This window comes from Coturnix japonica, chromosome Z, assembly GCF_054131305.1.
Source record: "Coturnix japonica strain WE chromosome Z, WE-NBRP24, whole genome shotgun sequence".
Lineage (NCBI taxonomy): Eukaryota > Metazoa > Chordata > Aves > Galliformes > Phasianidae > Coturnix > Coturnix japonica.
This window is the reverse complement of record NC_140702.1, coordinates 73,855,933-73,883,415: the sequence shown is the minus strand read 5'-3', so window position 1 is coordinate 73,883,415 and position 27,483 is coordinate 73,855,933. Positions and strand designations below refer to the sequence as shown.

Genomic DNA, 27,483 nt, shown 5'->3' with positions numbered 1-27,483 from the left:
CAATACTGTGCAAAATTTTTTACTAAGTGGCATCTTAAACACTTTGCTGTTACATTACAGCTGAACCACAGGTTCACATGCACACACAAACAGAAGGGAAGATGTTCTCTGGAGACTCGTGGTGCATTCAATGGCCGAGACTCAAAATATACAGATACCAGTGCATAGAACAGTTGTAAAATAATCCAGGCAGGTGGCTGAGTTTACCTTCAAAATCTTGAATCTACATGACAGAAACATCTCCTTTCTCCGTTGCTGGCATCAGCATTGGATGATTTCATAACAATATCCCCAAATATTATTCTCTTGTAAGAACATTGGTGCCTACCACTATTTTATATCCCCAAGAGGAGTTTTCACATGCTGGGACAGTGCTACTCAGTGCTCTGAAGATGTGAAGTCTCTAGGTTCTCTTGCTTTCTTGCATACTGTCTTCTTAATAGCTGGTGAGTTTGGTAGAGTTTTGCTTTTCATGGATGTTGGTTTCCTCTGTTTTTGATGAGTGGATCGGAGAGATTTCAGACCCAGCATCTCGCAGTACTTATTGCACTGGTGGAGGGCTCTGAACTGCTCAATGAAGGAAATGGAGCAGTTGCCTTTAAAACCTTTGTACCTGTAGCAACAAAGAAAAAAACGAAGTCAAATTGGATTTCAAGACTCATTGGCAGCACAGGGGAGGCAGAGTATGACTGCTGACACATAAGCAACTTGAAAATATTAAGTAAGTCTCTTCCACTCATATTGCTTTGAGAGGCACTAACTCACAGATATTCAAACTGAGCCATTATGATGTGAAGAAAACTGTGTAATGAGCAGTGGTGGAAGAGGGAGGGTTTCACCTTGGCTCTGCAGCCTCCAAACAGCTCCAACTCCTATGGCAGATCATAGAAAAACCAGAGAGGTGAAACCAAAGGTTTGCATCAGAGATTTCCCAGCTGTTTGCTGTTTGTTAGTCACTGCTTCCACACAAACCTCCTTGTGTGCTTCCAGACTGCATCATTTGTTCTGCACAGGCACAACGACTGCAGCTCTGTCACAGTTTGGCAGGACTTGTAAGCTTAATACGAACCATTCATGCTGTTATAGCCTGTGGTACATGTAACAGGGAGAAGGTCTGTGCTAGCGAATGGCTTCTAAATTCCACAGGCTGTATTGCCCTCATGTTTTCTGTTCAATAACAGCAACCTACTGACCATCCCCAAAAAATTCAATCTGCAGTTTTGTACAACTTGTTCTCATAATTCACTGACTAGGTGGCTGATGAATTAAATGTGGACAGGATTCCATCTTCCAAATCTAGTCAAAACTAAATCATCCATGAAACAGAAGGGTGAGTGCTGAATTTATTCTCAGGCTTGAACTCCCCAGTGCCTGTCACCGCCGTGTTGAATCAAGCCAAACCTATCAATATCTTAAAGCCAGATTTTCAGATCCACATCTGGAAAACAGCACTGGCGTTAATCAACACAACACCGGTTATTGCGCTCCTGATTCCTTCATCTCTGCATTTACTGTCCTTGGATAAATACATGGGCACCTGTGCACAGCTGCTAAGCCAGCTTGCTGCTTGCATTTAAAAACCAGTCACTGTGTTGTACCGTCTTTGTTTACATTTGCCAAAGAACACACCAAATATTTTACTGAAAGGACAGATTTCCTGACTCTAGTGCACCCCAGTGGCTGCATTAAAATTACTCTCCAGGCTTTCCTGCTTTCAGATACGCTTTGCCTCCTATTGACAGAAGCTGTACTGCATCTAATTCACTGCATTAGATAAATTGTACTTCCAGCTGTTTTGTTTTCCAGTTACGGTTAAAACAGCCACAGGAAAAATAAAAGAATTACTTTGAAGGGTGTTAAACGTTGAAAACATCACTATCTCCACAGCCTGTACATGAAAGAGGGGAAAGACATGACACATAAATGCCCATTTAGAAATCAAATTTGAAAGAAGAGCCTGAATTAAATAAATAAATAAATAAATAAATAAATAAATAAATAGAGCAATGTGTAATGCTGAACATAGGCACGGAATTTTAGTATATACTGTTTATTATGCTTGGTTTGCAAGAAAATCTGGGGGAAAAACAGTGGCCACAAACTGTTGATGATAGTTGCTTTTGCAAAATCATCAGTACCAGTCTGTACCATGACATCAGGTTGTTTATCATCTTGATTCTTATGCAAGCACAGGGGCAGAAAAGGGAATGATTTTTTCCCAGTTTATTTTTCCCCTGTATCACAAGTTCAATGCTGGAGTGAAATCTGACTTGTATTTAATTTCCTTTCCAACCAGAAACAATATGGATTCACTAAGGATAACATTTCCCAAGAATATCTGTGTTTTGCATGGATGTAATTGGTACAGGCTTAGAGAGCTGGAGACAGAGGGCCTAACTGTCCTCAGTGAGTTCATTACGTCTGCCAAGAATCTGCAGAGGCAATAACAGCTAAAATCAGCTTTGTGTCCTCTCTAACAGTACAGTTAAAAGCACAACTGGACAATACAATAAATTATAGTTCGTGGAATTATAAAATAATTGAATCACAGAATGGCTTGAGTTAGAAAGGAACTCAAAGAGCATTCAGTTCCATGCACCAGCCAATGATACCATCTAATAGTTAAGTATGTTCTCCACAACATACAGCATATATGATCTCCACAGGCATGGATACAAACTACCAAAGGCAGCAATAACTTGTAGTTATGCATTCTCTGTATTTGTTTGATTTCCACACCCAAGCTTGCTGAAAAAAAATATCAAGTGGCAGGTTATTATTGCTGCGCCTTACAGGAAGGAGTATTAAAGAAAAATACAGGACCTGAAATTATTAATTGCCTGGCAATATATTTAACTAAATGTCAAACAAATTGATAATCAGAATACATATTCCTTTATGCATGTCCAATGTGATCCCTATGGCAGCTTGCACTGTATACTTATTTTCTCACTTTGCCTTCATCTTCCCTAGTCCAATATGCATTGGTATAGGAGTAGTTGCTCATACTGAGCCAGATGACATCACTGAAGGCCTTCCCATACATTTCCTGATTCCAGAAAGTACTGTTGCCTGAATAAAACTTTTATGATCTTTGTTTTACAACAAGATGATGCAACTTCATTTCATCTGCTATTTCAAATGATTCCATTTTGGTTCCACAGCTAAAAGAGTGAAACAGTGTAAATGTTTTGAAAGGATTTTCCCAGCATATCTTGTGGTCAATTTTTAAATAATTTAAATGATGTTGTGAGGGGTTTTTTTACTGTAACATTTCTTCTGTCAATTCCTCAAGGGAAAATATGAATTTAAAAGCACTGGCAGTTACCCAGAAAGTGCCAGGAAACAGAATGGTGGCAACACACACACAACGGAGCCAACTGGCTGAGCTTGGGGAAGAATAATATATTGTCATCAGAAGGAATGTGCTTACAGAAATTCATACTGGAATAAGTATATTTTTCTAATGAAAAAAAATTGTAGCCACCATCAGTAAAGGCTTGAATCAATGAATATTTCATAATGGATTCAAAATGATAACACAAAGAAAACCACTAGGTGATACATTAAATCTCTGGATGTCACTACATCATAGAAAAAATAACATATTTTCAAGTGAAAGGTAGGTCTCTGAATAGGAAAAACAGCAACCAGAGTGTTTTTCTATACTCTTTATCTCAATTTCTTCCAAGAGAGAGATCTGGGGAACAAGTAAACTTTGGGAGGCAGGCAAACTTGGGGCTAGCCTTGGTGTTCTTGTTGTGACTTAAAAATGAGGAAGACAGTGGTGATAATTCTTTCCCCACAGTGATCAATGTTGCTGTGCTTTGTACTGGGACGAGCACCCCCTGGCCTGCCATTTCAAGCAGTTGAGCAGTAGAAGAGGACAACAGTAGAACCAGGGCTGTTTGGTTGCCTTTTGCCCCCTCACTCACTTTGCCTTTCCAGCATACGGCTGATCTGAAAAACTACTTTCTCTGCCTATTTCTATCATTGGCACCGTCTGTGATATAACCAGAAGCAGAAAAATATTAGAACATTGAAAGCCTGTATCTTTATACTGGTGCTCATTTTTTCCCAAAAGGTCTGAAGCCATTGCAAAAATAGTCTCAGATGGGCCTCTTTAAGTGTTATGAAAAGATCTCTTGTTACAGCTCAGTACTGCTACTTTTGAGAGAGAAGGGCAAGAGATACCATCGAATCTCTAAACGCACTTCCTCTTTTCATCAGATAAGCAGTATGTACAAAGCCAAACAGACACCTTCCCTCTACCCATGCAGCTGACAAGAATACAGGCTCAATAAAAGTTAATGTCACTGCCTAGAATGGAGTCAGTGATTATTCAGTGATCATTCTGAGTCCCTTGCAAATCAGGATATTCTGTTCTGTTCAGCTAAAAGCAGAAACACTAACTTGAAGAGTTCCAAACTGAGAAAAGAACCTTTTCTAAAAGCTTCTTTTGGAAATGTGTATTCTAAAGAGCTGGCAGTTTTGTTAGCTGCAAGAGGGATTTTGGCTGAGCTCCTTCATCCAGTCCCAGCACCATTCCTTTAAATTCCTTGCAAAAAAAGAGCAATACAAACTTTGACCCTGCTGCTCAGGGCATCTCCTTCCCTAGAACCTCCAGTCCTCTCCTTTTCCAGTGAAAGAGTTAAAGGGAAGAAGAACCACTTGAGCTACACGCAGGAGGATCTAGTAGTAGGATGAGATACGTTTAAGAATTTGTATTTGCATTGGCTGGGAGAGGTGCTAGTGATTGCAAACCCAGCTGGAGCTCTGGCTCTGAGAGCATACTGGATTCAGAGCTATATCCTCTGTGGTCAGAAGCCCTGGACAGCACTAACACCAGGCCTTCCATCATACCCCAGACTGGAGACAGCGTTGGCCCTGCTTTATACAGCCCTATCTCTCTCCAGCTAATGTGTCAAGTAGTCTCTTTGTATGTCACCTGAAAGGCACTGTGAATAAGACTATTTTACGGGAGACATAAAGCAAAGCCCAAGCTGATCTACAGTGTAGATCCATCCCTTTGGAATAAAACAACTGTGTTTTCCTGAGAGAAGGATTCCTATAAGCTTAAACAAAGAGGGGTTAAAAGCATCAGATGAGGACTGCTTTATTCCAAAGTTAAAGCAAGGATAAATTCCACTGCACTTTCTTGCAAAATATTCATAGTGAGAAGAGTTTGGTGCATAAGGCAAAACCATGCTTGTTGAGAAGGAATTTTTCACTCACCCTTTGGCCAATGTTGCTATGCCAACGTCAGTTAGTTTCATTCCTACACCTACAAGACATCAAGGAAACAGACAGCTTGTGTTAGATTAAAATTTCTAGGAATATTTTCAGATTCAAGAAAGCCATATATAGAAGCCTTCAATATTCTTTACTGAGTCTATGTTTTTCATTTTAAACATGTCAACCTTTTCTTTTTTTTTCTTCTTTTTTTTTTTTAACACTTTGAAGTACAATGATTAAAAATAGGACTCTTATGCTCTGTATCACTAGGTATTTCTAAATGTCAGACTCATTACAGTAATTTACAGACAGCAAGGTGGTAAAAGAGAGCAAAACAACGTTTCCTGTGCTGGACAGTCACTGGCAGAGGGGATGCATTTTCATGACTGTTCTTTAAGAAATACCCAAAATCTTTCCTCGTGCAGATGCCATGAGGTGGATATGTTTATTTTTGGGTTTGTGTCTTGGTGCTTTGCAAGCTTGTGCCACAATGTTTATCAGTAAGAATATCTCAACTGCTCAACCTGGTCAGGCTGCCTTGTTTTCAGCTGTGGAGAGAGCCAAAATCCCTTTATCCCTCTTTTTTTTTTCCCTTAATAAGTCCCTTTCTTGACTTTTTATAGGTTGAATCCAGTTCTGTAGTGTGCATTTTTACTATGTGGGAAAATGATGGGTTTTGTTGTAGAATACTCCTAGAAATCTCTATTGCTATGCCTGAAAAAATGCAGCCAAATACAGGAAGGACAAGATGGCCAGAGAGCAGGGTTGTTTCTCTTCAGCAGCTGCAGGTATGCTGTCCTTTGTTGCAATAACCCTGGAAAAGATTCAGATTCATTCATCTCTGCTGTTTTGCTTCCCTCAGACTACAATTTTGTATTCCCTTTTAGTTATTTGAGGAGTCTTCTTGTTTAGATATTCCTGATTTTCCTGCCTTCTCACAGTAAATGGTATGGGAAAAGGTTTAAGTTTCCACCTTTCTTTGTTGTCCTTCAGCAAGGGCCTGCCTTTCTCTGTTTCAAATACATATGTACACATTGTGTTGCATACAGTCTCAGGACAAGGGCTGCTAAGTGTTTGTGCACAGCATATTTCTTCTCCATTCTTTTTTTCTGAAAGAGTCTGTTTTTTCAAGCCTAGTCAGGACCTGAGTGAGGTGCAGACAGTAAGAATTTAAATATAGGAAAAAGTGCACTAAAAGGATGTTATTAAAACCCAAAATGCCTTTAGGCATTTCATTAACATCTGGGAAATGGCATCATAAACCAAATGACTCACGTTGAGTGTTCTGATTCACTGAAAGGATATGTGGAAGGACAATTCCCTAATAAGGGTGTTGGAGTTGTTTTTTCCTTTTCCAAACTGTTATTTACAGGAATATAGGTTAAAATTTCCTTTCTCTGCTGATTTGATAAATGTCACAGTGGTGCATGATATATGTCTGCTGCTGCTACCACAGTAGGGAATTCATGCCTGTGATTTCTCTGTCCTCTAGGGTGACACACACACAGTAAGTACAGTGCACTCAAAAGAAGCCAGAAAATAAAATATTCTAGCTCTCGCTCTTGTGTCTTTTATTCTGACCTGCAAGAGATACTTTATGAAAAGAACACATATATGAACTGTCTGAAAAAATTGTATTACTCCTCCATTTGCTTTGCCAAAGGCTCTTGCAATGAGTAAATCTCAGTTCCTATATGATACTGAAAAAGATCTCAGTAAAAATATGCCCAATGACCCCATTTACTGTTTTTTCTATTAGGCACTACAATAGTTGAAACTCAAGTTTTAAGAACAATTCTCTGTATCAATTTGTTTTTAAATTTGAGTGATGGTTCCATGAAATTAATCTTGTAGTTTTTGTTATGTGGTTGTATTGCTGCAGTGCCTCTGAGCTCACACACAGCACTATCTTTTTACAGTGGCAGCTATTACACAAATATATCCACTGAAAATTCAAGGTATGAGACTTTGTCATTTGCATAACAGATTCAGACCTGAGCAACTGCTTCCAGCCTGTTGCTACTAAATGATTCAAATAGCAACATGACAAGGGAGAGGAAATTAACAGAGTGGCAGACAACTTCTCCAGTAAGGCACAAATTAGGATAATGGGGGTTGTGGGAGGTTACAGTACTTAAGATTTTTTCATAATCCCTTTCTGTAGGTGATTTAAGAGTATAAGAGATCCCTTTATGGGAGACAGAGCAAAAACATGCATATACAACTCCAGGAAGCCTGGTCCAGAGTTGCCAAACAAACGGACTCAAGCTGGACATACACTCTAAATAGCAAAAAACAGATTTGTCAAGTGTGCACAAGATGAACCAAATGAATACTGCTTCTGCATATAACCCATGTAAGGTGTCCCTGTGGTGTAGTCCTAAGTCTCCCAGCCAAAACCAGTGTCCACACCTACATGTAGAGATGCCCTGATTATATCACCAGTTATAGGCCAGGATACTATACCCATCTGGAGAAGACTTTGCCCCTTACATGGTTACAGAAGGAGACACAGCATGCCAGGATTAACATCACTCAGAAGCTGGTTCCTGGAAGTGCAGCATCTATGTAGTTTGACTACAAATACAATCATTTTATTGCCCTGTTCAGATAACTCACCTTGAAGGTCAGTGACAAGCAAGTTCCCATTGGTTTTCTCATACACCCAGTGCTGGAAGGTGCAACACTTCTGGCCAGCCTCTGAGTCCCTCCTCAGGAAATTGATCTCCTTCCCATCCTTGACGGAGTATTTCACAAACTCCCCAATCAACTCCTCCTCCACTGTTGCATAGGGGATGTTATTAGCAGGGCGATGAACAAGAAAAATAGGAATGATCCTGAAATCGAGGGATAAAAAATAATAAAATACACTGTGCTCAGTCAGTGAAAGAGAAAGATTTAAACAAATTAGCCAGTGATCACAGAAAGCGAAGGAACAGCTACCAAGACAGAAGAGATCTCAATAAGATTCAGACCTAAACTGGATAGATAAGGATTTGAAGGGTGGACTATTCAGTGGATGAAGAACTGGTTGAATGGTCAGAGACAGAGGGCTGTGGTCACTATCTCTGTGTCCAGGCAGAAGGAGTGATGAGCGATGTTCCCCAGGGCCCATCTTAAGACTGGTATTTTTAAACATCTTTATCAATAACATAAATAGGGAGATCAAGTGTATCCCTAGCAAATTTGCTGATGACACCAAGCTGAGTGGTGCAGTTGATTCTGTAAAAGGAAGGGATGGCATCTACAGGGACCTGGACGGGCTTGAGAAGTGAGTACACAAGAACAAAAGAAGGTTCAACAAGGCCAAGTGCAAGGTCAGAGCAATCCACATATATCTGTGCAGAGCAGGAGAACAACTCACCAAGATCAGCCCTGTGGAGAAGGACTTTGGGGATCTGGTGAGCAAGAAGCTGGAGATGAGCCAGCCGTCTGCACTTGCAGCCTAGAAGGTCAACTGTATCCTGGGCTGCATCAAAAGAGAGGAGGAGGAGGGCAGGAAGAATCACAGAATCACAGACTTGTAGGGGTTGGATGGGATCTCCAGAGATCACTGAGTCCGAGCCCCTGGCTCCCTGCAGCAGGCTGCACAGGTAGGTATCCAGACAGGTCTTGAACATCTCCAGAGAAGGAGACTCCACAACCTCCTTGGGCAGCCTGTGCCAGTGCTCCATCACCCTCACCTTGAAAAAGTTCTTTGCATACTGATGTGGAACTTACTATGCTCCAGTTTAAGGCTGCTTTCCCTTGTCCTGTCCCCACAGACAAGAGAAGAGGTTGATCATGTCCCTTTGACTCCTACACTTAAGATACTTGCAAACAAAAGGAGGAGACATTCATGTCAGACCTTAGGAAGAAAAATTCTTCACTCAGAGAGCAGTGAGCACTGTCACTGATGCCCAGAAAAGCATGGATACTCCAACCCTGGAGGGACTAAAGACCAAGCTGGAGGGGAGCCCTGGGCATACTGATTTGGTAGGGGGCAATCAGACCACAGGTGGACCTGTGGCGGGGTCTTTAGGGTCCTTTCCAATCCAGGAAATCTTGTGATTCCATGAGCCTATGACACTTTGTCAGCAGAACTCTTACTATCTGGAAAGTAGCTCCTTCACAGACAGTCTGCTTTTGTTGGTGCTGGGATAAGGTGGTATTAGGCAGAGTTCTGATACGGCAGTACAAATCTCCAAGACTGAAATCTTAGAAGTAAGCAAAAAAATCACATATGTGTACATTAGAGTGGAATAAAATATTGCTTTAAGATACATTTTGGAAAGCAATTCATCTGAAGTTTGTCACAAAACATCACCATGTTTTTCAGCTAGTTCACAAGAGCTCCTGACACTGACTCAGAACAAACGGGGGAAATGACTGTCACTAGTCTTACAAAAACAGGTTTCCAGTTACTTGCTTTATTACAAACAACCTTATCTCATAGAGAAACATTTCCAGAGGGGTGGTATAGTTACTTCCAGACATACTTCTACTAGGTGGTGAAAATGTCAGGGTTACGAATGCATAAAGGTGCTCTATGTACTCTGAGAGTAGATCTAAAAGAATCAGTCATGGGTCATAGAACCATATATAAACAGAGTACTCTGTGCAAGTTTCCTAGTCCACAGTCAAGTACAGAAGGTTCTGAGTAGGCTCATATTACTGAACTCTGAAGGGAAAAGAAAAAGGTCCAGGGATAATAGAAGTGTTAGTAGAACTCCACTGTAAAGTAACCTTAAGACCACATAATCTCTCTTTCTGTCCTGCCCCTTTACAAGTGTCTAGATGCCATTCCACTGATTATTATAGGGCAGAGCTTTCTCTGTTCTTCTCTCACTTTTCTATTATAGTTAAATGTGCACAAATAGGTTAAAGCTTTTACTGTAAAGACAACTCTGGAGAATGAAGATGACTTTTGCTCTCTTTTCCTTATAAAATACACCTTTAAATACAATTTTGCTTTGACAAGGGTTGGCTAGAAAAGGAAGATCAAGCCTTGACATTTTGAAAAGAACAGAAAAGCAAAACAGATATGTGCACATTACCTCCTTTCTCTTCAGCTGATGTCTTCTAGCCAATTATTTAGAATAAAACAATCAGATAAGAACCTTTCATGTGCCTACTATTTGCACCAGGCTTCTAGGCTTTATAGAGTACAAGCTCACTCTCTCATATTAAAACTATATCCCACATCTACAGAAATTTCTTGAACAGAAATTCTATAAAGAAAAATTTATTTTTCAAAAAGGAGCACAAATTATTTGTGTGTGTGTGAAATTAAAAATTTCAAAATTAGCACAAATGTTTTCCTTGAAAGATTTCACTGCTCTCTCTGCTGCTTTTTCTAACGTTGAAAAGGTTGCTTTGAGGAACCTTTCTAGAGGTCACTTTTTAGGTAGAGCTGAAATGATTTATTTAGAGAAACCTTTGTATCTGTATAGAAGCAGTTGCAGTGACAATGTATTTGTCCAAACTTTACTGCATCATTACAAAGAAAAAAAACCCCAACCCTGTGAAACACCATTTTGACAATATAGCTTCCTTTATAATCCTTACATAACAGCTTCATTTTTTGTTCTCTGGTCTGCTGTCTTTTTTCCTGACCCAACCCTCTGCCACTTCACCACACTGACAGTTTAACCTAAGAGCTACAAAGAAAATAATGCAACCCAGTTGAGCACGTGCACTGCACATGAAGTACTCGGATGGAATCGGTCCAGCCTTCCTGTTCCCTTCTGGTGCAGCATAAAACGGCTGCCACTGTGGATGATGTGCACATAAATTCTCCTAATTAGTAAAGAGGGGAAGATGTGGTGCAGTACTAAACCACACACTATATTCAATTAGCAAGGCTTAGCTTTTCGCAGTTTGAGTCAGTGCATTAAAATTCTTTTTGTCTTGTCTGTGGACAGGACCCTCAGGCCAATCAACTTGAATTTTTTAATGGATGCTGCTGAGCACACAGCTCTAATTTTTTTTTATTTTTATTTTTATTTTTATTTTTTTCAGTAGATGAGCGCACGTGAGAAAATCTTGTATCATCTCACAGGAGATGGAGATTTAGCCTGCTGTCAAGCATGTAGAAGCAAGGCAGATGGAATTTCAACCATCCATTGCAAACTCAACCCTACGTAGTAGCTTGAGACTGGAACAGTAAATCCTTCAGATAAGATCTATTGCCAAATCTTCAAGGTGTCATCTCCCAGCCTCAGCAGCAGAGATAAGTATGTACTGAGCTGTTAGACTGATGTACACATATTGGGGAAATTAATTTCTGATATGAAAGAAACTATTCCCTTTCTTCTTTAGAAATCACAGCAGACAGTGTCAGTTGTCCTGGTTTCAGCTAGGACAGAGCTGATTATTTCTCATAGTGTCTGGTATGATGCTACATTTTGGCTTTAGGAGGAAAATGCTGTTGATAACACACTGATATTTTAGATTGTCTGAGCAGGGTTGCACAGAGATGAGGACCTTTCAGCTTCTCATACAGGCCTCATAGTGAGGGACTGAGGGGACACAGGAAGCTGGGAGGAGACAGAATCAGACCTAAACTGGACAGAGGGATTCCAAACCATATGATATAATGTGAAAAAAAGCCACAAGCATAAAACTGAAGGAAGTTTGGGAGGGGGTCTGCTGCTGCTTGAAGACTGTGAGGGCATTGGTTGATGGGTGGTGAGCAATTGTTTTGAACACCACTTATTTTGTACATAAATATATACGTACACGCATATAATTATTCCATCTTAGTAATTTACAAGTTCTACCTTTTTTTTTCCCCGATTTACTCTCCCCATTACCAGTGGGAGTAAGCAAATGGCTGTGAGGCACTCAGCTGCTGCTTGGTTAAACCATAAAGTCTATCTATATGTGTATGTATGGTACTCACTCTGGTACTTCTCCAAAGCCTTCCAAAGGTTCAGCTTCAGCTGCATATATCTTCGCATATTCTCTTGCAGTATTCTGGACATAGCATTCCTAAGGAATATTGTGCAAAACATGTAACAGGTCAGCTGTTTAAATATTTCCAGTCAGCTTTTCTCCACAATTTTCACTTGCAAAGGGCTGAGAAACCTTACCTGCAGTGCTAGCTTGTAGTTCCTTTGAACTAGATCATCCTTGCTCTTGGTCCCATATGTGATAGCATTGTGCACTTTGAGAACACAAGGGTGTCCAGGACTGAAAACTGGCACGAGGCCTTGCATCACTTTACTTCGGAAGGCTTTCCGGTGCATGCCTTCACCAAAGTGAAGCTCTTCTGTAGCTAATATTCCATGCAGGTTCCCACCAAAATAGCTGTCACAGATGAAATCTTCTCTAAACATGAGCTGCATGAATTCAATTTCTTCGACACCTGAAACACAAAGCCAATTTGTTCTGCACGTCTTTCTGCAGACACAGGCAAAGGGTTGGACATGGGAGGATGAATGCTTTTCTCCATAGAGTTTAAAGCGTAGGGTCTATGGAAACAGTGGCCCCACTTGCATTATTATAGGCCTGGTTTCCCCTTCCTTTAAAAAGCAGTTCTGCTACATGAGAAGTCCTGTCTTTATTTTAACAAGGAACTAGATGTTATTCTTCTTACTCTTCAAGAAAAAAAAAAATTAAAAAAACAAACAAAAAAAGAAAACACAGACAATTGGCTGAAAGAGCTTCTTTACTAGTACAGTATGTTCAGGAATGATAAACCAATTTACAATGCACTGCCTATTTTTAGTTGCAGCACAGCAAGACATATGCCGAGTGCGATTAAACACAGGATAACATATGGGGAAAGCATTCCAAATCATAATGCCTGTCTGTTTCTTGGAGTAAAGTTACACAGCAGGTGCCTTGCAAAGACCATGTGTTCAAATACGGTTTTTCTGCCAAAACAGCTTTCTGTACACTGTGTGCATCTCTGTCTCCGTGCACTCAGTGTTGTGTCCCATGATGCAATGCTGTTTAACTGATTACTAAATGTGAAGTGCTAGTGCCTCACATTAGTGATGAGTTACACAGACAATGAAGTACAATTGAATAGCCCATGGTGGTGTGCACTCTGCACAAAACATTGTATCCTATATGAAGGTATTTAATCAACAAAACTCCCATGAGTTGAAGTGGAATTTATTCTTGATAATAAAACAAAGTTGAGTACAAAAAAAAAAAAAAAAAAGAAAAGAAAAAAAAAAAGAAAAAAAAAAGGAAAGATATCTAGCAAAAACCTGGCCTTCCCATAGTTTACTGTGGGTTAACTCTTAAAATGTCTCTGGTAGTCTGTCTGCAGAGCTGTGAAATCTTTAGAGGTGTTTTGGTCATTGCATTTCAGCCTGAAAATTTAAAGGGATCATATACTACAGCTGAAGCCCAGAGCTACACATCTCTATGATCTAAAGAAACTAAAAATCCAACCGCAGATCTGAATTCTGAGTATTCCTCAGATCTACCATAAACATTCACCTGTACAGTATCATGCATAGACTTACCAATTTACACATTGCCTGCACTTTCCTCAGCAGAATTCAAGCCCAAGTTGAATTCATATGTATTCACATAATAACCCAAAATAATAAGACCTCACTGGATGAAGCCATAAGAAGCCTGGTCTCACCCCATGCCTAACTCTGCTTTGAACAGAAGATGACCCCATGGGGTTCCTTCCAACCTGAATTATGATACAATCCTATAAGTAGATGAGAGGTAAAAACCAGAATTACAACACAGAGCAAATTAGGTGACTCAGCTGAAACTGATTACACTCCTGCACTCCAGCTATTTGCTAACCAACTACAGGTCACTATAACTATCTTAGCAAGGCTATCCATTTCCTTATTCAGAGGGTTCTGAGTCTGAAATGTTCCTTAGGCCTCACTCTGTATCTTGAGCTAAATTCACTAAGACAATGCAGCTTCTAAGTAACACCATAACTTCTTAGATAATATTAGGCAGTTCAGTTCAACAAGATTTGAGAACAGTTTGTACCTCAAAATCAAGAGCCTACACAACTTGGATGAAAATGCTGCTAATTATTTTGGTTACATTTTTTTCATTCTTTCTTCTATCTGGAAACAAGAAGGAACAAATAATTAAGCACATGATTTACCAGATGTGTATACTGACCTTCAAAGTTCTGAAAATTTGAAAGATGTTCCAAGACTGCAAGGAAACAAAGAAAGAGATTTTCAAAAAATATGAATGGAAACTGCCACTGTCATTATTACCAAATGAATGAAGAACTGGCACTTACCTTCAGAAGTCAAATTAAACTCAGCAGTCACCCTTCCATATACGTTACTCAAGCAGCAATAATACATTCCTTGGTCTTTGTTACTCGCTTTAGCTATTGCCAAAGAGACGGGAGAGTCATCCTGGGCACTGGAACAGAATATGTTCATTTTTCATGTGAATATTTCTAACAGTTATTTCCCTGGAATTTCTGTCTTCACTGTAAAAACTTATTCAAAACAGGTGCAAGTAGATTAAATATTTTACTTCACTCTCTTAGAAGCATCCATTCAGTGCTTCACAACAGATTTTCCTACTACATCCTGAGATAAACATAGCTCAGCTGAGTCTGCATACAAAGAATTAAATCACACCAAAAGGCATTCTAGTATTCCCATCCATTTTGTGACGCATCCATAACGTATAATGGTGTTACAAGAAAATATAAAGGACATTTTACTGTTGATACCTATAGTATTTGGAAAACTCAGCATGGGAATATTTGGAAACACTCAGTGGTGGCAGGGAGCAATGTCTGATGTGACTGGAAGCAATAGGCGTTGTGCTGACTAAAATCCAAGCCTGATCTTGGCTTTGTACAAGTCAGCAAGGTTTTGGTTTAACTGACTACATGATTAAGTTTCGGTATACACATTGATATAACTTGTGCAGAAATGAGTATTAAAACTTGCTGACTGAATTCAAGCTGAGTTAGTTAAGAAAAGGTTTATTTACGTATTTATTACTCTGCTGCACTTTGGAGCCAATGTGCTTAACGATTCTTTATTTTCTTGTTCTCAGATGGCGTCAGTTTTAGAAATACTTAGTCTTCTTTCCCTGTGTTTACAGATTTTCCACAATTTTCCCAATAACACTGATTTTTTGCTTTGTGTTCTCTCTTCTCCTGTGCCCCTCCTCACCCCACCTGTGTAATTCCTCACTCAGTATTTCCCACCCTTTTTTTGCCTTGAGTATTGTTAATTTTGATTTTTTGAAACATAAACGGATCTTGAGAACTATGTTTTACAAAAAAAAACTTACTGCACAGTGGAAAAAAATAACTTATTTCATAAAAATGTGGTTTTAGGATACGCTGGAAACGATCCTGATAAAGGCCTTAAGAGACTTTTATTTTCCACCCTTCTCACTGCACTGCCTCCAGTCACTTGGTGTCAAGTTAACTGGCTGGGTTGATGGAAGAGATCATTTTCCTGAAATACAACTCCGTCTTTTAGTCCAATCAGCTTCAAGCTCCATTTGATACAGAATATGAAGTTCAAAGGAGTGATCACTTCAAGCTCTACACTGCATGTTAGTTGTTTCAGCAATTCATTTCCAACACACAAGGACAGCCAGCCTGCCACATTAACCAGGAGTGTTTATATCGCTTGGCCTGGGTGCTGAGACTGAAACTTCATATGATCTTTTACTGCACTTGAAAGTTCGATGAGACTGGTTATGAATGAGCTGAGAGGAATTACGAGTGATGGAATGCAAACTAGAACAAATTAATGCACTGTGTGAAGGTATGCTTTTTAATGACTCCGTTTAATGCATTTTTTTCACCACTCACACTGATGCTGTTGACGTACTTAAAGAGTGAACCGCTGGCAAATAGCGTATTTTCGCAGCAGCTATTCAGAAATGGTCAGCCTAACAAAAACATTCACTTACTTTCTCTGCAGCTGAGCGAGTAACTTGGAGTCTTTAGTCCATGTAATGGTGGAGTCTCCATGAATATCTCCAAACTGACAGCACAGCTTAATATTTCCAGAGCAGTCAGGAAACAGTTCCACCTGGATTTTCTTCAGCAGCTTGGGAGCTTGAAACAGAAGAGTTGTAGTTTAGGACTGGAAGATCATGAGAGTGTTTTGGCACTTTAAGGGAACTCCAGAATGTTTTGCACGTGCTAAGAACACGAATCTGACAATACTGGTAAAGAACCACATTTTTTTAAGATGCAGAAACTCAGGGCTTTGAAGTACAGAGGTTTCAAGGGATTGATTCAGTGCCCCTGCAGCCAATGGAAATGTTTTCAATGCAAAGACGTTCTGAATTTATGGAATAAAACCAAGGAAAGTTCTATTCTGAAAGGGCAACAACATAAAATCACTTCTTACTCAGAAGACATTCTCACTGACTGAATGGCCAGTTTTAATGGTACAAGAAGAGACAACACCAGAGTCCAGCACACTGCAGGGTTACATTATTGGAATTACTTGTTACAGGTGTATTTTTTAACCCATTCACAGTCTCTGACACAAACGACTCCAAGTCCCATGAAGTGCCCAGTCTGTTGCTCTAGTAATACACATAATGCATGCTGCCAGGATTGGGTTTTATTGTAAGGTGCAGTGGTGGTCCCATTTCCTTTAAACACGGCTGCAGGGAGGAACCCACACTCAGTGCTCAGATATTAGCTCCACCAATAGCAAGGGCACTCGGCAATGGCAGTGGCCTTTATTTCCTTCTCCAAACAATTCATTTCCTGCCTCTAAAGCAAGTCCCTATTTTCCAGTCACAAGACTTGGTACTTTTACTAAAGACAGACTATTGTGCAGAGCAAATCAATGGCTTATTGAGGTTCCAGAAGGAGAACATCCTGCCCAGCTCAGGGAAGGCCCTGATGTCCCAGTTCTCTGCTCATACATATTGCTGGATACAGGACAGCTGTGGCAGCAGGAACCCAGGGCTCAGGGTGTAGGCTGGGGCCTGCATGATGTGGCCTGGGCAATGGTGCTGGTCACAAAGCCTGAGAGAGATGTGGAGAGTCCCCCTTTGCCTTGAGGAAAGAAGTTAAGAAATGGGTCCTGCCTATTTTTGTTATGAGAGGGAATGGACATACGCTTAGGGAGAGGTTTGGGGATCGTGACACATCCCTTCACTCAAGCGAGACATCCCTGCCAGACGTAAGGGATGCAACATGCTGGGTGTCGTGTTTCCTGCCATGTTAATTCTGCTGCACGCTGAATGAGCTGGCATGACACTTCTCTCTCAGGAATTCCATGCCAGCAGCCTAACTTTCCCCCTCTAATGCCCAAGGAATGCTAAATCCGACCCAAGGGGTCAGGCACCTGGGATTCACTGCTATGTTTGCCTTGCAACCACTTAAGTCCTTAGGTCTAAGAACCTTGATGAATCAGGGCTGAAATGGCACAGAGAGTATGTGACAGCACTGGAAATAGAATGAAAGGCTCCAGTTTTCCTGCGCTAGCCACAAAGCAATTCCTCCTGGAGGTGGGAATAATACAGAAGAGAATGTCCTCACTGAATACTGCTCAGTTTAGCTCATCTCCCATCATCCCCTTTCAGTCATTTATCATAGGTAAACATGCTTGCAAAGGACACGTCTGAATAAAGTTACTTTCTAAAGTCTGATCAGACTGCACTGTAATTAGAAGCTCTGAAAAGCATCACAGTTTTTTAGCTTACCTCAAGATACTGCTCAGGCTTACTCTGATCTTTAAAATTATTTCAGGATATGAACGTAAAAAGCAGTATTAAAAGGTGAAAGTAAGACCTTGATCCTTGCAAAGTATCCATAGAAACCACAAACACCTCATCTGTCTAGCTGTTACACTGCTGCTCCCATCTGCATTTCGTTTTATCCATTATCAGTCTCCTAGGAGCCTTGATAAGCAACCTTCTACTCATTTCAGTCCTGTGCTTTTGTTAAGGTCAGTTTCAAAATGCTAATTCCATCAGTGTCATTTTTGAGCAATAGCAGTGACAAGGAATGCAGAACCAGCCATCAGTCATCAGATAGGACTGCAAAACACGCTTATCAGTGGCACTCTACTAGTAACAATAATACTTCACTAGCATTAAAACCAGCTGGTAATCAAGATAGTGTAATCACACTGGGGAACCACCATGTAGGAGCATAACTGGGAATACTGCCCATAGGAACATAATGACGTGGTAGTCCTGGGCTAGCAGCTGCTATACTGTGCTGTTATATGCTACCACCATGCTATCCACCTCTAAAAACTGACTTGAGGTGACAAAGAAGTAGATAATTCAAGAAAGATAAAAAGTTGATAAATATATCTGCCAGGTGGGAAAAGGATTCTAGGGAGGTATCAGTTATGTGGCATAGGGATGCAAGTAGTTAAGTTATCACAATGAGAAATTAACACCAGTGGGGGAAGGACACATTTGATTGATGTGATTTTGACTGAGGAAGGCTTGCAGCGTGCTTAACCATTATTAACTTCCTACTGAAGTATGAAAGATGGGAAAGGACAGAAAAGAAAATCAGTTTTCTTTACCTTTGCTCTCCTTTGAAATTAGCTTCCTTTGCTCTTTTTTGTTTTCTTTATAGATGATGTTGGCCTCACTTTTAAGACAGCTAGGATCCTTGCTGACATTTCCCCTCTCTGCCAGTCGGGGCTTCTTTGATAGTGTTGCTGGAGGTAATTTCTTCTTTGCTCCAGTAGCTAGATTCCCACTCCTTGCTATGTGTTGCTTACATTTGATGGGCTCAGGTTCAGCAACAGCTGGTGAGGTCTGGCAGGGCTTCCATCTTTCTTGACTCTCTTGCCTTTTTGCATCAGCAGGGAATGGATCATAGGCGGTCAACGCTAAGGAGTGTAGCTGAGTACTACTGTAGGGTGGCTGCCTTTGACAACAGATGTTGTCTCCTGAATCACCTGGTGGCAAACCAACTAAACCACCTACTGCAGCCTCTGATGTCATGACATCTCCATCTTTATGAAATGGAGTAGACTTAATTGAATAGTCAAAGTCAGTCAGCTTGCTGGAAGAGATCAAGTCAGGAGAGGACTGCTTAGTGATATTATTGCTTACCTGTCTTTGAGCCTTGGAGCTAATTACAGTGTGCAAAGGAAACTTCATTTCAGTATCATCTGGGCTGTACTCAGTAGTTCTTTGAATCTCTTGTTTATTTTCACACAAGGTTGCTCTCTCCTTGTTTGCTTCAGGTACCTTATGGAACTCATCCTGCAACACTCTGCAGAAAGCTCTCGACTTACTCAATTTTTCACCTACTTTGACAACAATTTGTGTGTATTCTGCTTGTGTTTGACTTCCGGTGCCAGATGATCCCATTGCTGATATACTATCAATAGTGCCCTTTGGCTGGCTTGCAGGTATGAAGAATGGTGATGTTTCTCCTATGGTTACTTGCTGGGTATCCATTTGATTGCTGACATCTCTGTAATCATCATTTGCTGTGCTGCTATACTCATTTTGAAGCATTCTTGGCAGTGGGGTACTAACTGATGCTGATGTTACATTGCCAGATGCATATGTACAACTATTGGAAGAATCCGGTTTTAACTCTTCATCAGACATAAAAGTTTTGCAGGGAAAAAGCAGCTGTTGTTCTGACATGTTGGGAGGGGAAGCTGCAGGCTGACTCTCTGCATCTCTAACTCCAGAGCTGAGGGAAGTTTCACCCCCTCGTTCATCTCCTACGCAAATGCCTCTCTGTTCTTTTTCTGTTTTACTTGGTTCGTATTTGGGCACTTCTACACAAAAATCTGTTAATGAGGGATTCTCACAAGAGGGAGTGAGTACTATTTCTTGTTCTTGTAACTCTGTCATTTGGTATGTATTGTGAGGTAGATTCTGACAGGTTATGTTTTCAGGAGCATTAGTTAAATCGGGCGGTTTCATTACGTAACTGTACTTCTGTGCATTAGAAACAATTGGAACATCTTGACAGTCATAATTTTTCAGATGATGATTACTGCCAGAATTAGTGCCATTTTGTGCTCTCAAGTCTGAGTGATTTTGTTTCTCGTCTTCACAACTTTTATTTATGGTGTTAACAGAAGTGTGTCTTCCATGCGTAGACTGATGGGTATTTTCATCAGAGGAATTACTGGGGACAACAAATTGCCTTTCAGGGAAATATGTCAGATTATTTCTTGCTGGATAGCAGTCTTTAAAATGGCAGTCATCTTCACCTGCGCTTTCAGTTATAGTCTTATTTACCAATGGTATGCTCTGTTCAGCATGGAGTAATTGTCTAGTTGTCCACTGTGACTTCTCTAACACATAAGCTGAATTTTCATTGTCCATTGTGAAATCACTACTCTGAGCACTTTTTAATACTTGAGGGGGTTCCGCATCACGTGTTTGGAAAGCATTATTAACAGTAAGATTTCCTTCCCAAGAAACTGTCATTTGAATGGATCCATTACTGCCAGTTATTGTTTGATTTGGCTTCTGCTCCAAGCACACCTCTGCATTTAAGACATCTTTTGAAGTACAAACAGGTAGTGTTTCTGCTTTATTTCCACTGCTAGAACTTAGACACGTACCATCTGCTTCTGTAAGAAAAATGTTTCCTCTGGATACACTATGATATGCTTCATCTGTTTTCAGTAGGATATTAGAAACACTGCAGTCTTCTTTCTCTGTTCTTTCTCCAGTCGGTGGTTGTGTAATAAGTTCCTGCTGTTCTATCACATTTTGAGGCAAAGGATGATCAGAGCAGGTCTCCTGCAAGAAGTTCATTTCTGTGACTCCGGTGTCTGTCGGCCTCATTTCCCAACTTGTGATTCCACAGTTTTTAAATGGGATTTGACAGTCTGAGTCATCTTCATGAAGAAGTTTCCACAGTTTGTCATGCACTGCAGCTAAATTGGCATCTCCTTTGCACCCAGGTTCTCCAGATTCCAGAACTGACTGGGGATTAGCTTCAAACAGAGATGCATCACATGATACACTGCAGAGAGTATCTGTGTCATTGCTGTCATGTGAGTCAAAATCACACCTTTGCCCTCTCTCCCTTGGCTCATCACACAGCTTTGCAGAAGAGAGGACAGCGCATAAACATTCTTGTTTATCAGGAACAGAGCCTGTGTCCCATAAGGGAAAAGGTGAAGTGTCATTCTTAGGTTTCTTGTCATTACTACTAATATCTGTTCCTTGTTTCCAGAAGACTTTTTGGTGACAACTTTCTCCCTTATCACAAGGAGCATCGTGTTGGAAATAGGTCTGTAAATTTGCATTTTTTGTTTGTAATGTCTTCTCAGTATGGAGTGCTTCTGAAGCTGAATGGATGACTCCTACACTCTCACAAGTCATGGAGTTGCCTTCCTTTTCTGTTTCAGGCTCCATACATTGTCTATCACAGTTCTGGGCACAGACTTTAAGACTGTCACCTTGATTCTACAAAAAAAGAAAAAGAAAAATGGAAAAGAAAAAGAAACATGATGGAATTAAAAATTAGAATTGCTGCTTGACACAGACCCAAACTAGAGCTCTGATTTGCAATAAGCCTAATGAACTTCTTGTTGTTGTTATTTATGTTTTTATGCTTGTCAACACCTACAGTTTATGGATAGCTTGCCCCTCACCAGACCAGGGTGCCCAGGGCCCCATCCAGCCTGGCACTGAGCACCTCCTCTAGGGACAGAGCATCAGCACCTTCTCAGAGCAGCCTGTGCCAGAGTCCCAAAGCCTTCTTAAATCTCCCCTTTTTAGTCTGAATCTGTTACCTTTCATCCTATCACTCCATTCCCTGATAAAATCCCTCTCCATCTTCCCTACAGGCCCCTGACAAGAGCAGTAACTCTTACTCATCACTGGTTTGGGGCATAAATCCTCACCCCTTTGTATTCACTGCTTGCCATTAAACCTGTTCTTATCTGACAGCTGGTTACTGGCCTCCATGAAACCATTTGCTGGATTTCAACCTGATCCCCCTTGTGCTGATTCCTATCACAGCTGTACAGACACTCTTTCAATTTCCTTTTGTTCTTCTGACGGATAACCCAGTTCCTTCCTTCCTTTACTTATTCCCACCTGTTTCTGCTTGCGGCTCCCAGCACACACCCTCTCCTTCATGGCAGTGCTGGAGAACAACCCACAACTGCATTTCTGCACTCACTAAGCTCAGCAGTGTCCCTCAACAAAACACTCAGAACTGTGGTTCTCCATTGCACGTGGCAGTTCTAGGATATCTCACACAGCAGTAGATGCCACAGTGGACAGTTTCACTGGCCGATGCAATTCTTGCTGTTTTGGATGTCCTGGAATCTAACAAAATCCTCTTGTTTCCTGCCAGACTACTCAGTTACATGGATGATTTGTGGCAGTCCTCCTTCCCAACTTTGCTATAATGAAATTCAGAAATACCTAGAGGTGATGTAAATTTGCGTTAGGATGATCAAACTGAGTTGTAACTCAAGTTTTATGAGAACAAGCTGTTCTGACCTGAGAGAGAACAAAATAATGGGCAAAGAGAATCTCTGGCACGATGAAGAGAGGATCTAATCAGCAGGAAAAAAATACTCCATAAATATGCTAACACAACATATTGTTCTTCCTGAGCTAACAGTATAGGCAGTAAAAATTTTGCTTATGCCACAGAATCTCTCTGAACCTGCCAGTTTCAGCAGGACTTCAACCACAAGTCATATGAGGACCAGCTGAGGAACTGGGATTGCTTTGTCTGGAGAAGAGGAGGCTCAGGGCAGGCTTTGTTGCCCTCTCCAACTCCCTGAAAGGAGGTTGTTGTGAGATGAGTGTTGGCCTCTTCTCCCAGGTAATAGCAACAGGATGAGAGAAAAATGGCCTCTTGTTGCACTGAGGATATTAGGAAGAATTTCTTCTCAGAAAGAGAGGTCAGGCTCTGGAACATATTGCTTAGGGAGGTGGTGGAGTCAGCATCCCGGGTGATGTTTAAGGAAAGGATAGATGTAGCACTTAGAGATATGGTTTGGTGGGAAATATTGGAGATGGGTGGTTGGATTTTTATCCAATTATCTCTTCCAACCTTCATGATTCTATGAGTCGACAAAAATTACTGACATTCAATGAGCCAGAGGATGCAGGCTCTGAAATCCAGGAGAATCTCATGCTGAGGGTAATGGCTGAATACTAGGTAGGGATGGCATCTTGAATGAAAACTCTGCAGGCTGTCTTGTATGTAATATCATACAGCTCATGCAGTTGGTTTTTAAGATGTATTATTAAGTTGCTCAGCAGCATTTAATAAACACAGAGTTTCACCTGGCACCAGGCCACGAGGGCATGAGAAGAGTCAGGAGCTTCCCACCTTGTTGGTCTAATGGTAGGAGGTCACCCAGGACAGCAGTTACTGCACAAGACAGACTGCAAAGGTTGTTCCAGTTAGGGCTGCTTGGCATCGAGGGGAATGGGAAAGAAAGGAAGTGTAAATCCTTGAGTAATTAGTGCTGTGGTTCTGTGGCTGCTATGTAGCTCTAAGCAGATCTGATTCATCACTGACAGAAGGAAAACATAAAAATTTTCATAAGTGGTTACCAGTGTTTTTTCCTACAAAATATCTCTGGCAGAGCTGTCTCAAACACTGAGCTCCAGCTATTGCAACAGTGTACTTCTACACAAACCTCTGTGCCGCAATAGGAGGATGATTCTCCTAAGCCTTTCTTAGGTTACAGTAGCAGATTGCTGAGGAGTTTCTGACTTTCTATATGGGTACTGTGAGAAGCTGCCCACCTATTCCTTGTGTTCAGCTGCTCACCTATTTCTTGTGTCCTGGACAGTAGATTCTAGATGGGATAGATTCTTTGGTTCCTTCTCAGAATCACTCAGTTTGAAATTTACCTCTAAATTTAATCTTCATTCTCATTTGTTTAAAACCCAGATTTGGAGTTGTGGTAATACATAACCCCTATCTGTGCAGACATCTCTGTCCTATTTAATTTTTAACTATTACAGAGTTTAAGTTATGGATGCCCAAAGAACCCACTCTGTCAATCAGTGTAAGCTGCTCTTTGTTAGTTCCGGTATTTAAGTTATTGTACTGCAGCTGGGGAAAAAAAAAAAGAAAAAAAAAAAAGAAAAAAAAATGCCTTGAGCAAACCACAGCAACACATAACTTCAGGAAATTATTAGTAAGTCAGTTTCAGTAGGGGACTGTTCTCTATCATAAGTACATTGCGTGCTACTAAAATGTGATGGGAATTTTATATACCATAAAAACAGAGAAACTTACAGATGCTTTTCAGGCATAAGGATTCAGTGATTTTTTATTGCTTAAGACACTCCAGTGGCCAGATTATAGTCAATCTCTGAATGTCAGCTGGGAGACGTTATTACTCAATGAATATAAATGAGGCAGAGCTGTGGAACTGGGAAGAACTTGTGTTTATTTGTTAAAACTATTTTGTGTGTGTGTGTGTGCACTTGGATATTTACTTTAAAATCAGTAAAGTGAGAATATTTATGGTAAAATACTCATAAATATATATCTGCAGACTTTACTACCTGAAATAAAAAGTATGACCCAATTCTCCTGCTTAGGAAAGTTGGTGGAGCACCGTACCAGTACAGTACAGTCAGTGTGCTGATTTCCCACATCAGTTTCCTACCAACAACATAAAATATGTATTGTCCTTGAAGATCATCAATTTAGAGGCCTGATGTGTTATTGCTTTTTGTATTTCCACTGGAATGTCTAAAACTTTCATTGCTTTACTTTCAAAAAGCAGAGCTCAGTTTATCTCCATACTGTTAATCCTCTGGATTAAATTCCCCTCCTTGGTATAAATTCAGAGTAAACCTATGTCGATTTGTTTATGGCTTCCAGCACCATAAATGGAGACAATTTTGTTCTTTGAATATAAACTGAAGTAAATCAAGCTGTTCTCTGCTCACAAAAGAGATGTGAGAAACTTTCTGGCTGAAAGAAACATTGCTTTGATAAGACCTGTGCGATAGCCAAAATATCAGATTTCCCTATCCAGCTGTCCAGAGTCCCATTAGTGCCTCTTACTATTATCAGTCTCACTCTATAATTAGAACAGCTTATGGTTTATTTGGGCCTTTTTCAAAACCAGATTTCCTTCCCAGACGTAGCTGTCATTCAGAAGTGCATGAATAGTATCTTTCAAAGTAATTTAAATTTGCATTATTTTGTGACAAACGGGAATGAAAACCATTCAAATCAGTAGAACAGCTCTTTCTATCAAATGATAAACACTTTACTTACCGTGGGTGAGACGTTTTCAGATGGCATCTGATTTTGCTCAGACAAGCCCCAAGTCCTTTTCTGTTCCCAACGAGAGCCTTTATCTGCCTCTTCTGTATGACACAAACCAGCCTGCATTTGCAAGCTTTCCGTCTCCTCGCAGATTTGTGTTGAAAGGACACCTTCCTGACTTGGAAACAAAGCACTGGATTCAATTTCTGCTGCAGTCTGAAAAGACTGACCTATATTACTTACATATCTGCAAAGCTCTTTAGGATTCAACAACTTTAAAAGGTTTCTTCTTAGACTTTCTGTTAAGGTAGAGACAGCGTGCCTCGCATTTTCTTCCAGCAGATTTCTTTTCTCTTCTTCTGGTGTCAGTGAGCTTTCATCCACCAAATCCGCATCCACATTGCCTTCTGTCATTGTTTCTGAGGTCAAATTTGTCAAAGCAGCACCTGCATCACCAGCAGAGGAGTCCGCCATCGCATGTGCATTATCCCCATTCTGCGGTTTATCTGTTGAGAAATCTGCAGCTGACTGGACACTTCCATTACTATTTTCTTCCGTTTTAAGGTAGTCATTTTCAAGGGCTGCAGGTGCAACTGGCACTTTACAGTTCTCTTTGTCTTTCACACCAGTAGTTTTCTCCCGGTGGTGTCCAACAGTTAGAGTCATCTCTGTCTGCAGAGTGGACTGGCTGTAAGTAGAGGGGTCTCTCCTTACATTTACTCCTTTGAATTTTGAGTGATGACCACAGAGGCCAATGGTGGTATCCATAGGCGTAGTGTTATCTGACACTTGAAGCAGGCACGGCATTTCACTGAGGAAGTAAGCACACCCATCACAATCCTTACTCAGCTTTAAATCATCTTCATCATCGCTTTCTAATAAGAACTGTAATTTCTTTTCCCAGATTTCATTGTCACGTACCGTCAGCACATCTGAACATTCTAAATACTCAAGGTCGTCATCACAAAAGTCATCGCTTACACTTGGATAGATTTCCACAATACTATCAGAATTTTCAGGATCATCTTTTACAAAATAATTGAGATTTACTATGGGACTGTCCCACTCACTCAGCAGGGCATTCCTGGGTTGAGATCTATCCAGCTCAGTCTTTTCACATGCCTGGATGTCTGCCAGACAATGACCAGAAAGAAAGTCTTCCATGTGAAGGCAACAGTTGTCTGTACAATCAGTGAACGGATCTGTAGGGTGGGAATGCACCTGTCTGCTGCAATTTTTCTCAGCTCTTCCAGCAGTGGCATAGACCATACTGTTAAAATTAGTTAGGTCATCACCATTCTGTGATACATCCCTTACACAGCAAGTATTTTCCTCCGTTTTAAATACGTTTTTAATATCCATGTTGTCTTCCATGTTATGCAAGTGTTTGCAGGATTCCTCACATGTGAACAATACTTTTGAGCTTCTTGTGTAATGAAACACTAATTTTTGAAGAGCCAGAATTTGTTAAAATTAACATGGGGTCACCCTCGTAGGTGTAACACTTTGGTAGTGAAAAATGTTCCTCGTTCTGCTCATTTTAGCCTGAAGTTTCCCTCGTAGTCATTTAGGTCAGCAAGCAATTATGATTTTTGTACATCATTCCCACTCAGCAAGTGTTGAACAGAAGGTCAGTCTAGCTGTCAAACAGTTCTGAGACACTGTCCAATAAAGTGAGGCATCTTGCTCTGTTCACCTGCAAATAAGAGAAATCTAAAGGTTAAAATTATTTTTAAAGTAAGTACACATATTTTCAAACAGACAGTAAACTGCCACAAGTATTTCCAGAAAAGGAGTCACCGTGATCTAATAACCAAGATCAAACATTAACAGCAGTAACTATAATCCAGTTAGATGTGCAGAGCCACTTGCAGGGGAGATGCTGCAGCTGTCCAAAGTGATTTGTGCTAGGAAGCAAAATCCTTCAGCATGCCTGCACAAACACACAGCAGCAGAGAATAAGCTTTAGTGCATGTCATTTAGACATTTCTAAATGCTAACAGAATTATATAGACCAATGCAAATATTGACACAAGCACAGCTTCCACGGTACCAGGTAGCTGCTATTCTGATGGTCACACTGGCATCATAGAGACATATGTGTA

The 27,483-nt window shown here is 40.6% G+C and overlaps 1 protein-coding gene across 1 annotated transcript; it reads right to left on the bottom strand.

The window, feature by feature from the left end:
• Positions 1-3: 3 nt before the first annotated feature.
• ALPK2 (alpha kinase 2) lies at positions 4-26,875 on the bottom strand. Its single transcript, XM_085529321.1, has 10 exons — positions 25,388-26,875; positions 18,708-21,579; positions 16,111-16,258; positions 14,459-14,586; positions 14,332-14,367; positions 12,309-12,583; positions 12,119-12,207; positions 7,855-8,072; positions 5,236-5,284; positions 4-613 (listed from the first exon to the last, which is right to left on the bottom strand). The coding sequence occupies exons 1-10, from the start codon at positions 26,750-26,752 to the stop codon at positions 379-381; spliced, it is 5,415 nt and encodes a 1,804-aa protein (XP_085385447.1). The 5' UTR covers positions 26,753-26,875; the 3' UTR covers positions 4-378.
• Between the last annotated feature and the right edge of the window lie 608 nt (positions 26,876-27,483).